General features: G+C 44.7%; 1 protein-coding gene across 4 annotated transcripts in view; it reads left to right on the forward strand.

Annotated features, from left to right (window-relative positions):
- Positions 1 to 12639, forward strand: part of Myt1 (myelin transcription factor 1) — a 60626-nt gene extending 47987 nt beyond the window's left edge. For 3 of the 4 annotated variants that reach the window (XM_087653520.1, XM_087653518.1, XM_087653519.1), the window contains 5 exons: positions 5106 to 5327; positions 6992 to 7083; positions 7767 to 7870; positions 10295 to 10438; positions 10782 to 12637. In XM_087653520.1, coding sequence (XP_087509646.1) covers positions 5106 to 5327; positions 6992 to 7083; positions 7767 to 7870; positions 10295 to 10438; positions 10782 to 10922 — 703 coding nt within the window. In that variant the 3' untranslated portion in view covers positions 10923 to 12637. 4 annotated transcript variants of the gene reach the window in all.

Genomic DNA, 12639 nt, shown 5'->3' on the forward strand with positions numbered 1-12639 from the left:
CTCAGTACCCTACTGCCGGATAGTGGTTCTGGGATCCCCATTGGCCTTGTAGTCTGTATTTTGTCTGGCAAGAAGGTTCAGGCATAAAGATTTAGAGGGCAGGTCATTAGGATGATGTTGTATCTTTGACTATTACCTGTCTGACCATCAGCACATCTTCATAGAACTAATGAAGAAGGGGAGTCTGGAAGAGCTAAAACTGGGGACTAGACCCAATGTGGGGATTAAAGAGGATATTCTTGGTCTTTAATCTCTTTTACAAGTTGTTCTCTTTTTCTGATTACCAGTTAGATACAGAGTATAAATTCCCTAGCTTAACAATGAAGGGTCATTAGTGAAGTAAAAACACATAGGTAGCATTTTGGTCTTAGCTTGTTCATGTGCACAGCTGAATCAGTTCCAAGGTATGGCCTATCAGATGCTAGAGTAATTTTTTAAAAAGTAATTTTTACAAACTGGGCATGGCTTAATCCCAGCACTCTGGAAACAGAGACAGGCAAATCTTCGTGATTTCAAAGCCAGCCTGGCCTGGTCTACATAATAAATTTCAGGACAGCAAGGGCTACATGGAGAGACTTAGAGATATATAACTTTATCTTGACACTGGAGTCACCATACATAAAGGCCAAAGTTGAGGCTTTTTTATCTGTGTTTATTCCTCACTTAACTTTTAAGACACTATACAGGTGGACATTTAAAGAATATCCAGTAGCAAGTAGTTTCTCATCCTCACACACTTCTCTCTTATATGGTCCCACCTTTCCTGGCTTAGATAAAAGCCTACCAAGTGTACCTGATGCATTTGATCAATTCCTTCCGTTTCACTCCTCCTAGGAAGGGGTTTTTCTGCCGAGAGAGTTTATCAAGGAGAGAAGGCTATTTTCTGGAACTCGAAGATTAGGCATCCCTTTTCTTATGGTTGACAGTAAATTGGCATGTCTTCATCTAGATATCTTCATTTGATATCTCTATGCTTTGACCAAGATAAGAGGTGATAAAAATAATTTGGTTAGGAGTAGATACTGGCTTTTGGAAGGCATGCAATGTTTCAAGCAGCTGTATGTTCTTACACATGAAAAAAACTATGTGGACCTTTCTGACCTAAGACAATGATAGAACCTCTGGCCTATGTCTTGGTTCTTAGTTTCCTTCACAATGGAATGTTATTTTCTCTCTGTCTTTCATGCCTTCATCAATATAATCTCTCGATCCACCTTCTTCCCCTTGCAGCATTTGCATCTTTAGGACTGATCTGTTTTCTGTGGCACTGGCTCTCCATGAACGTAGGCAGTTTGTGGAACCATTCCTGTACTACCTGATAAGTCCTTATTTGTATTCTAGTAACTCCTTTCTTAACATCTTGGCCTGAACATCTTTTACAAATCCTCTTGCAGAGTCTTTTTTTTTTCTCTCACCATTTTATAAATCTTATAGAGTTACCGAGAGCCAACAAGTAACGTTTGTTACTCTCCTTTCTTTCTGTATCTTTCCTCTTCTGTCTTAAAACACATTGAAAATGTCCACTTTTCTGCTGAGTATCTGGGTCTTGTTGGCCCAGTTTAGGTGAATTAAAGTTACCACCTGCTTTACCATCTTTGATTGCTTCTTCTATTCATTTTTTTAAATAAATATAAGTCTCCTAATTAAGGACCAGAGACAACTTTTTAAGCTTGAAGATTTTGTTCAAACTTTTCTCCATTAGGTAATGAGGACAGTACTTCAAGGCTAGTTTCTTATAATCCCTTTTCATTTTTTTTCCTTGGGGAAATTGGGTTTGACCACAAAAATATCATAGCAAGAGGCTTTTTTCATCATTTGCTATAGCCAGTGCATGGGCTAGAACTTCAGGAGGTGGGGGACAGAAAAGAGCTCAAAGCAAAGTATCATTGCCTCACCAGGAGTTCTAGAAAGTTCCCACATCTTTTGTGGCTCTTAGTGACACAAGTCCCTGAAGCAAAAATACAGTTGACTGCTTCCATTCTCCTGTGTGTGTGTGCGTGTGTGTGTGTGTGTGTGTATGTTTGTATGGTGGGGGTGATATGTCTTCTGGTGGTTTATGGGCAAACCTTTACCATATGTGATAAGTCAGTAGGTACTTCTTGTATTGTTGTAAGATTATTCTTCCCAGAGAGAGCTTAGTTTCCTGCAGCACTCACTCTTTTGCAGGTGAGGACACGCCCTATCACAGGCTCAAACAGGAATGACCCACTGACCAATTTACCCAGCACATGGGAATTCAGAGCTGACCCTTAGTAAAATGGACAGAGGGTTCCACAACAGGTGAACAGAACAGGTGTCTCTGTTTAGGGAGTTGATCAGGATTTAGGCTGCCTGTTGGGGATGGGCCCAGTGGGCTTTCAAGAAGCAGGCCTTCCCTGATTGTGTGGTTTACTGGGCCAACCACACCCACTCTACTCAGTTAGCAGAAAAACAACTTGGCCTGGGATTACTCTTCTTCTCCCAGTTTGTTCCAGCTGTAGTCAAAATTGAGTTGAATAAAGGCCTAGCCAACATCACATCATTCGGAACTACTTATTTAGTCTAATAAAATTTATTTAATTTTTACAACAAAACCTGTAAAGGGTGCTAAATTAGCAATGCAAAAATGTGCTGGTTAAATCTTGGTGTGAAAAAAATTATTTTTTTCTGCCAAAGAATCCAGGGATTTGCCTGGGGTCATATGGATGCAAAGTCTTTACCGAGCATATCAGCAAGGACTCTGCTGGCTGATATTATTGGTGAATTATGCTGCATTTGCAAATGAATAAGGTCAAAATTGGTATTTTTCAAATTAGCTGGGGAAATAGTTTTCTTCTTTCTAAAAGATTTATTTATTTTACGTATATGAGCACAATGTTGCTGACACACCAGAAGAGGGCATCCCTCATGAGCCGCCATGTAGGAATTGAACTCAGCACCCCTGGAAGAGCAAGTGGGTGCCCTTTAACCACTGAGCCATCTCTCCAGCAGTTTTCCTCTTTCTAAAGTGCCATTAAGTTTGCTTTTTAAAAAAAAAACAAAGCTTCTGCAACTAGGAGGAGACTGCAGATGCCAAGCAGCACTTGCATGATGATTTCCTAATGTCTTTATAGCAAGATTGGGATGCCCGAGAGATTTCCATTTTATAGAGCTTGCTCATAAAATATTTATGATTTGCCCACCATCTTTAAACAAATACAGACTAAAGCAGAAACTTTAATGGCTACACCAAGTCCTATGGAAGAATGGGTTTCTGTTAGCAGATGCAAGCTGTAGTTTTGCAAGGGTTGTGCTAGAATTATCATTCTCAATGTTCCATATAAGCACTGTTTGAAGCTAAGTCATGTCAACACTTTGAGATCATAGAAGTCAACAGAGCATCCAGTGTAGAGGTCAGGTATTGATGTTTTCCCTGTTCTATTAACCACTCCTGGAGGTCCATGTTGTCCTATCCACTCTAGATCTGACAGCTATTCCTTTGCTCTCTGCTGTCCTGCCCATGTCTCATGTCACTACACACATGGCTTCTATGTCCCACTGTTCATTCTGGAAAAGATAAGCTCATCCAAGGAGCAAGGAAGCCTGTTGGATTACTCCGTATTCATGTCTCAGCATAATGTCAAACATGATTTTGAAGATTTGACACCATAGTTAAGAGAAAGGAATCATTCCCAAATACTGCTTATGTATAAGATTCCAGTAAATAATAGAAACCCTTTTTTTGCAAGGAGATTAGAAGCTCTTCAAGTGGTTAGAAGAATTCAGCTGTCCGGAGTGACTGAAGAGCCTATATCAGCTGGTCTTTTGAGTTTGTGATACTGGGGACTCAGTAGAGGTCTCACCTTAACACTCAGGTTGGCCGTCTTTGGCCTAGGTATTCCCCACCTCACACTGGCGGGCATCAAGATTTGAGGAGTTAGACATTGAATGTGAGCTATCCAAAGCATCTAGGGAGTGTTCTTGGTGTGTCCTTGTTATGGGCTTCAGGCTGAGATCACCTTGTGCTGACCTTATGGACATTCTATGTTGTCTGAGACCTATGTGAACTGGAGGAGCAAGAAGGAGAGGGGAGGAGAAAAGAGGGGCTGTTCGGGTAGAAGAAGAAGCAAAAGTAGTTAGGAGACTATCTCTAAGGGTTTCCTAGAGTTGAGATGGGGTACTAACTTGCTGCTGTCACCTTGCTACTCTATGCCCCAGGAGCAGGATTCAGCAAGAGACTACCTGGCAGTAGGAGACTGATTCTGGCCCTTTGTCTTCCTGAAGATGTCATGTCCTGACTTCTTTGCAACCACAGAGAATTCTGTAAAATATGGCAGCAGTATCCTTGGATCCTATATATTTACGGTTCTTAGCATACACTGAACATATGATGAATTGAGTTGTGTTGGTTGGAGAGGGGTGGAAGATTTTAGATTGAAGATCTTGTTCTGGGGACTAGGTGGGTTCCTGGAGGCCCTGCTCTCCATATCTCATTGGTCCTAGCCAATCCTTCATACACCATGCCTAGGACATTTGTCATCTGCATCTATATTATTGCCATAGTGCTTCTATCTCTGTCTTCAAGTACCTGGAACAAAGGAATGGCTCCTGACCAGCCTTCAGCAGGGTGATTATGGGTGATCAAAGCCAAGACTTTCCTGTCTGAGTACTGTGTTCTCCAAATACCCCTGGATACCATGCTGTGATACAGCTCTGAAGCTGTAGGTTAACAGGCCTATTGATCTGCCTGGCCTAGGGTGCCCTCACCACTCTCCTGATTTGCAGGCCCTGTTATGCAAGAGCCAAGGGCAAAGGGGGAGAAGGACAACATCCCCATCTGGAAAGCCAGAGATGGGATTCAGATGGGAGAGATGGCTCAGTGGTTAAGAGCACTGTCTGTTCTTCCAGAGGTCCTGAGTTCAAATCCCAGCAACCACATGGTGGCTCACAACCATCTGTAATGAGATCTGATGCCCTCTTCTGGTGTGTCTGAGGACAGCTACAGTGTACTTAAATAAAATTAATGAATAAATCTTTTTAAAAAAGTATCAAGTACATGATGCTTGGTATCTAGAGCCTGGCTTTACAGGATTCCAAAACCCTCTTACCGAGGGCCCCTGTGGTCACCTCAGTCTTTCTGTGTCTAGGTGCCCAGTTCCAGGATGTGTGGGGCTCGGCCACATCAGCGGCAAATATGCCTCTCACAGGAGTGCTTCTGGCTGCCCACTGGCTGCTCGGAGGCAGAAAGAGGGAGCTCTCAATGGTTCATCTTTCTCATGGAAGTCGCTGAAGAATGAGGGCCCTACTTGCCCCACCCCAGGTTGTGACGGCTCTGGCCATGCCAATGGCAGTTTCCTCACTCACCGAAGGTACCTGTCCCACATGTCAACAATCAGGGACCTTTGGTCTGGAATATTACCCCTGTTGGTGGGAGCATGCGGTACTTAGTGGGAACAGCAGTTCTGCAAGGGAAAGCAAGACCCCAGTAGGCAGCTAAATAAGAGAAATCATGGAGACTGTTGGTACCACATGGTGTTTACTTTGTTTTCAGCATATGTTTGTTCCCATGAGTGTCCTCTGTACCTTCGTGTTTATTGTCCCCATGAGCAGTGTTATGTTAAATATGAAGCCCATACATGAACAAACTCCTGTTCCACTCGTATTTGACTTCTCAGGAAAAGTTTGTTTCCTATACCTTGTTCCCTACCTTACATTGGGCCCCTGTTTTGAAATGTGGGCAGATTCTCTTGCTTGCTTTGCAAGAGACCGGTGACCAGACCTCTTCTGCTCTAGGCTGTGCTCATTCTATCACCTGCCCACAGTACCTGCCTCAAGACTGAGTTGGCTTCCTTCACTAGATCCCTTTCCGTTTTGTTCTAAGAAGCCACTGATCTTGTCCAGTAGCTTTTGTTTGGAGTGAAAATCAATTCCTATTGCCTTCTTTCTTCTTTCCCTTTTTTCTTCCTTCTTGCTCTTATTTCTCCTTTCACCTACAAAGTTAATGCATCCATTCAACAAAAACATTTATAGAGAGTCCACCTAGCATCAAGGAGTAGAGACAGAGCAGAGACCAAAAGAGCAACTAGCCATTGCCATTTTGAGCGTATGTTGGGCAAGATAGGTAGGGACATACAGTTTAAACAAGTGAAGGTTACTGAATCTGGTTAATAGTGATCAGGGATTGGGGAAAACAGCAGAGTTGTGGGCAAAATGTACTCTGGAGAAAAAGTCAGAAGCTTTTCCAGAGATGTATGGAGGACAAGTTCTCAGATAGCTGGAGCTGGGGAGGGCCTGGCATGCCTACTAAATGGGGTGACAAAGGAAAGGAGACAGAACTTTGTGTCTAGCCAGTTACCTCAGAGAGTGAGGGGCTTAGTTAGGAGCACAGAAAAAAATGGGGTCTCATTTGGGCAGCTAGGATCACCACAGGATACAGACCATAAAGGAAATGCCAAGAAGACCAGAGAAGAGACTGCTGGAGCCTGGGCCAAGTGAGCAGTGCTGAACACTGTGCTTCCGTAGTACATTTCACTTCACACCTTGATTTATGATGTGTATAAAATAATACACGTGCTTCTATATGTTTCCCTGTTTGAAGAGCTATATTCAAGGAATCACCTGTGAATGTTGGCACATCCATATCCTGAAGGATCTCCCAAGTGGGGTTAGCTCTGAGGACCCGTCTCAGAGTTCAGTGCTTCAGAATGGCAGCAGGTGGAGCATGCAGACCTCAACCCCTGCCCAGAGGAATAACACCTGGAGGCATCAATGCCCTGGGTCTTTAGGACCTGTGGGTAGCCATGACTATGCCTAATAGGGAAGGCTCTGAGGGGGCTCCTGCCTGGACCCCTTTCATGGAGTGCAGCCTTGCTCACAAGGCAGGGAAACTGAGGTGAACCAATGCCATCAAAGGGAAGCATGCAGGGTCATCCGGGTGAGGTGGAATAGAATGGTGTAGTCCTGATGTGAGATCCTGGACCTGCCTATGCTCAATGTCCTGAACTGGTCAGTGATGTGTAACTTCTGCTTCTAGTTTGTCCGGCTGTCCCAGAGCAACCTTTGCTGGAAAGAAAGGAAAACTCTCAGGGGATGAGATTCTCAGCCCAAAGTTCAAGACAAGTGATGGTGAGCATGCCCTTCTGGGATATCCCTTCTTATGTCCTCTCTGTACTGTGGGAAGCAGTTGGGGGGAAGCTGAGCTCCCTTGAGAATGTTCCATGGTGGTTCTCGAGCTAACTGTCCTACTAACATTAGCCCTGAAGTTCTCAATGCCTAGGTCTGGGACCCCTGGCTTCACCTGATGGTCATGATGGCTCTGACTTTGAGTTTGGTGACTGTGTGGATCAGAGTCTGATGTGAGGGCATGAAAAGCCGTGCCCATGGGTTTGTGGTCAGTGTGACCACTACCATCCAGTAAAGGAGATTCTCTTTGAACACATCTCCCTTTGCCTGTAACACTTAATGTCTCTAAAGAGATCTGTACTTCCTGCAAAGGTCAAGGCAGGAGGAGAATAATACTGTTCTCAGTTTCCCAGATTTCCCAATATCCATGCCCAAGGGAGGAGCTCAGGGCTTGGCAAGAGGCTCACCTCTAAGCAAAGATCTCCCTTTCTGTCTCCAAAGCAGTCGGACAGAACCACAGTTGGTTCTCTCTCTCTCTCTCTCTCTCTCTCTCTCTCTCTCTCTCTCTCTCCCTCCCTCCCTCCCTCCTCTCCTCTCCTCTCCTCTCCTCTCCTCTCCTCTCTCTCCCTCTCTCTTCATTTTACCTTCCTTTTTTTCTTACTTTCTTCCTTTTTATTTCCTGGCAGTGCTGGAGAATGATGAGGAGATCAAGCAGCTAAATCAGGAGATACGAGACTTGAATGAGTCCAACTTGGAAATGGAGGCTGCCATGGTGCAGCTGCAGTCTCAGGTGGGTGGCTCTACTCTTCTTGGCTCTTTCCTGCCACTCAGAGACAGCCTGTGCTGCTTCCATCAATATCACTGGTACTGAAGCGAAGCACACAGCACATAGCACCCAGTGCCCGGGTTAGCCACCCACTTACTGCACTGCCTGGGAGTCTTCTCTGCCCCTGGCCTGGCTGGTGTCAGTCATCCCCTTGGATTGCTCCATTGGCAAGACCAGTCCACGAGTGTCCTGATTTTGCTCGGTCTGGTTGTCCAATTCATGTTTCTAGTCTCATTAGCACTGGAAGCTCATCTGCTCTATTCCTGCCTGGACCAGAACAGCCACACACCAGTAGCAGTGCTCGCCCATCCTCACCTAAACATTTTGCTTTCCTCGGAAGAACATGGGTTAGAGCAGAACCTTCCAGCTACCTTGCTCCTGGAGGAAAATCTTCAGTGTTGAGAGCTGGCAAGCAGGGCTGTTGCTTAGCAACAGGGCTACTGCCCTACCTTCTGACTGCTCCGTGTGTCTAGAGAAGAGCCGGTGTTCTGTGAGTGTCCCCTAATGGTTGGAGAGACAAAAAGGATGGGAAATGTACACAGAATCAATCAAGGGTGAAAAGGTCAAATAGGAAAACAGCCCCTTCCTGGAGGCAGCAGTCATAACAAGTTTCATTCCACATGTCTTGATAATTTAGTTTCTTTGTGGGCTAATGCCATTTCAAGAGCCTGTGTATATGTAGCACCAGTCATGGAGTCAGAAAGAGCTTGGACCATGAGTCCCATACATGTTCCAGGACCATTGGAAGCAACCTCAGTCTTTTAGCTGGGACCATCATTGCTCTCTACCTGTGTCTCTGAATGAGTCGCTGTACGGTACAAGTCACCTCTCAGAGGCCCCAGAGCCTTTTCATCCTGTGGTAGCACCTCTTATTTCTCTATTTGCCAAGTGTCATATTTTTAAGACACTGTTTTTTCAGTTTTGTTTTTCAATTACATACGTGTGTGTGTGTGTGTGTGTGTGTGTGTGTGTGTGTGCGCGCGCACACGCACACACATTTTTGCATTGTTCATGAAAGTTAGAAGAGAACTTTGAATCCCCTGGAGTTGATATTACAAGAGATTGTGAACTGCCTGATGTGGGTGCTGGGAACTGAACCTGGATTCTCTCTAAGGGCAGTACATGCTCTTAACTTTGGAGTCATCTCTCTGGCTCTTTAGATCCCGCCCCCACCTCTCTCTCTCTCTCTCTCTCTCTCTCTCTCTCTCTTTCCCTCTCTCTCTCTGTGTGTGTGTGTGTGTGTGTGTGCACACGCGCGTGTGTGTATGTGTATGCATGTATATGCACACGTCTATTGAGGCCAGAGATGTCAGACACCGCTGAAGCCCGTTACAGGCAGTAGTGAGTGCCTGATATAGATGCTGAGATTCAGACTTGGGTCACCTGAAAGAGTAATACTATTCTTTAACTACCTAGCCACCCCTCTGACCTCAAAACTTAGTTTTTTAAAAGCCTGGTGTGGTGGTACTCAGGAGGTTGTGGCAGGAGGACCGTGTGAGCTCAGAGGTTTAAGAGTAGCCTGGGCAGTACAGAGAGATGATGCTATCTTCAAACCACAAAACAAAGCCTATCTGTAAAAGGCTGATTGCCTTCCTTTACCAGTTCTAGCCATCACTCTGAGGGCATTCTCTGCTAGGTGTGGAAAGGCTGGAGGAAAAGGTATCTAGAACTGCTTTAGTCAGCACTGGTAGAGCAGAGCACTCAGCCTCACCTGCAGCTTCCAAGTGGGAGCTCACTGTCCTTGTTTCACATCACACATTGTCTTTCCGTGAATTCAGCCTTTCACTCCTTGGAAACATACAGTTAAGCTAGGGACTTTAACACCAGGAACCCCAGAAACTGCATAATTCGATGTAGGGTCATTGTCAGGGTGTAGATGATAGGGAATTTGTCTGTATTTGGTCTGGACATGTATCTGGAGTCTGGGCAGTCAGCTTGCTGGTCTTTTGTGGGAGAAAAAGAGTCAGGAAGGGGCAACCTAACACCCACAAGTTACACACAATTATCCCCACTCTACAATATCCTACAAAAAGGGACAGGAAGCCTGGCAAAATAAGAGCACAACTGGAGTGGGCAGAGATTGAATCCAGGGTGTCTTGGAGTCTATAATTTCACTCCACCCCTAGGAGGGACAAGGCAGAGAAAGCCACATGTAACCTTAAGTGCTTGGCATACCAGCTCCTACTTCCTTTGGGCATAGGCTCTCCAGTCAGGGAGCAGGACTCCACCATCTCTTTCCCTGGCTGGAGTACCCCATGGGGGAGCAGCACCAAGTCTCTTTCCCACTAATGAGCTTTGTCTTTTCCTAGAACACAGTGAGGTATGGCCAGTGCTTTCATACTAGGCCAGGGCCAAAGGAAGGCACAATTTTCTATGTCTCTGCCACAGATATCTTCCATGGAGAAGAACCTGAAGAACATCGAGGAGGAGAACAAGCTCATTGAGGAGCAGAATGAGGCCCTGTTTCTGGAATTGTCTGGGCTTAGCCAGGCCCTCATCCAAAGTCTTGCCAATATTCGCCTTCCACACCTGGTAGGCAGCAAATCATCTCTGGTTACTACAGCTGAGCTAGCAGCTGCCCTGGGGACAGTTCCCGGGCTGGGGCAGTGGGTGTGCCTCACTGCTTTGTTCGTGAGTCCTTAGGGAAGGACCCTGTGAGAAGGGTTTCATACCCTTGGTAGTGTTCTCGGTGGTCTGTGGATCTAGTCCCAAGTAGCTCATGAATCGAGGTATAATAGGGTTTCATGAGTCTTGTTGCTATGACTTTTAGTTTTGGCAGGGTGATACTGCTGTCCTGTTGGTCTGGGGTTCCCACTAATTTCTACTATATGGGGTCCACTGTAGTAGGGCCTGCTAACCTGGTTCTGTTCTCTAGGAGCCAATATGTGAACAGAATTTTGACGCCTATGTGAACACCCTCACTGACATGTACTCCAATCAGGACTGCTACCAGAATCCGGAGAACAAAGGCCTTCTGGAAACGATCAAGCAAGCTGTGAGGGGCATTCAGGTCTAGGCTGCACTGCACACAGGAGTCTCTGCTCTGATCCTCACAGTGAGGACCCTGACTTATAGCCACTTCTAATTGGAAGCCTGGGTGCAGCCTTGGGCAGCTTACCCAAAGGGGAGCCTGGAAATCAGTGTCTCCTATGATGTCCCCATTAGGCCTAGGCATAGAAGACCTCTCTATGTGAGTGCCTGGGGACACTGAAGTATTACAAAGCGATTTATTTTTGTTTTTTGTTTTGTTTTGTTTTAAAGAAGTCTGAAGAGCAGCTCAAAGTCTCCGGTGGAAACTCATGGACAAGGTTCTCAGGGAAGTTTTGGAGTTTGCAGCCACAGTATTCCATTGTTTGTCAAGGTTGGGAGGGCATCCATGGACTAGACGGGTGTTAGTCTCAGCAGGAGGGCACGCCTAGGTTTCTGGCTATGCTCACTGAGGCCCACGTGGCAAGTATGTTTTGTGTTTTCATTTAATTCAATTTTGTGTTAAAGGTGCACAATACTTTGCTTCAGAGGTGAATCTAGGAACAGGCTTCCCAGATGGCAGTCTACACAGTTGATGAACATCATAGAAAGCCAGCTGAAGGTTTTTTTATTCAGTTGGAGGCCCTGAAAAATCAGCCACTTATTTGGGCAGCAGATGCCTTTAGGCTGTGCAGACCTGCTTTCTCCGGGCTCCAGTCTTTAACCCCTGGCCTGGGCTCTAAGTCCAAGACCACTGGGCCAAACCTCTGGTTCCTGTACCTCTATCCGGGTGCTGGACCCATCATTGTGTCTTTTCCTGTGTAGGTTTGCTCCTTGTATCCAAGGTGACCACGGTGGGGACGGTGAGACCAGAGGTAAATTGTTACGGGAGGCCACCAAGATTTCACTTCTTTATAGGTTCATTTAAGATGTGAAAAGGATAAATTTTAATTTAATGTGTTAAAAACACAATGTTCTTACTGTGTAAATAGAGTCCAAGTCAATTGTGACTGCAATTCCAAATTAGTATTTAAAAGTAGAGAAATTGCACTTCCTGAAAGACACTGAAAGTAGTTAGTTTATTCTGTAAAGTATTTAATTTTGTCATGATATAAGTATTTATATTCTTACCCTCTTATGTTAATGTTTGCTATTTATTATTTTTATTTATTTATTTTATACTATTTCAACTAGACTACACACTAGGGCACCATAAGAGTTAAATAAGTTAAATTGAAACAAAAACATTTATTTGACTATAAGATAGGCCACGAAGAATTGATATAACCTCTAGTTATAATTTTGATGCAACTGAGTTATTTTTTATATATTTTGTTATTTATTCTTTTAATAATGGAATTTTTTAAAAAAGTATTTTGTAACTGAGGAATTTTGATAATTTGGGTTTTTCTTCCCATTGGTCCACCAGAGAGAAAGGTGTTTGGTTTTCTTTTTCCCATTGGGTTCCTTTTGTCAGGCCAATAACAGCAAATGGAATTCTGTATTTATTATTATTTAAGTGTAGTGCAGATGTGTGTGCTCTGGTGTTTCTTGTGTTGCATTTGTGGAGGTTCTTATGGATGATTCATGTTGCTGTGAGGGAGTGCTGGCCATGGTCAGTTCTAGGCAATGGACTCACTGGCCAACCTGCCCAGGATCTTGATACCCCAATACTGTGACCCTCCTTCCTCAGGAAACACGTTGGACCCACAGTACCTCGTGGTGTGTTTGGAGGGTGATTTCTAATAAAAGTCTCACTGTGCATA

Source organism: Rattus norvegicus, chromosome 3 (assembly GCF_021556685.1).
Source record: "Rattus norvegicus strain SHRSP/BbbUtx chromosome 3, alternate assembly SHRSP_T2T, whole genome shotgun sequence".
Classification (NCBI taxonomy): domain Eukaryota; kingdom Metazoa; phylum Chordata; class Mammalia; order Rodentia; family Muridae; genus Rattus; species Rattus norvegicus.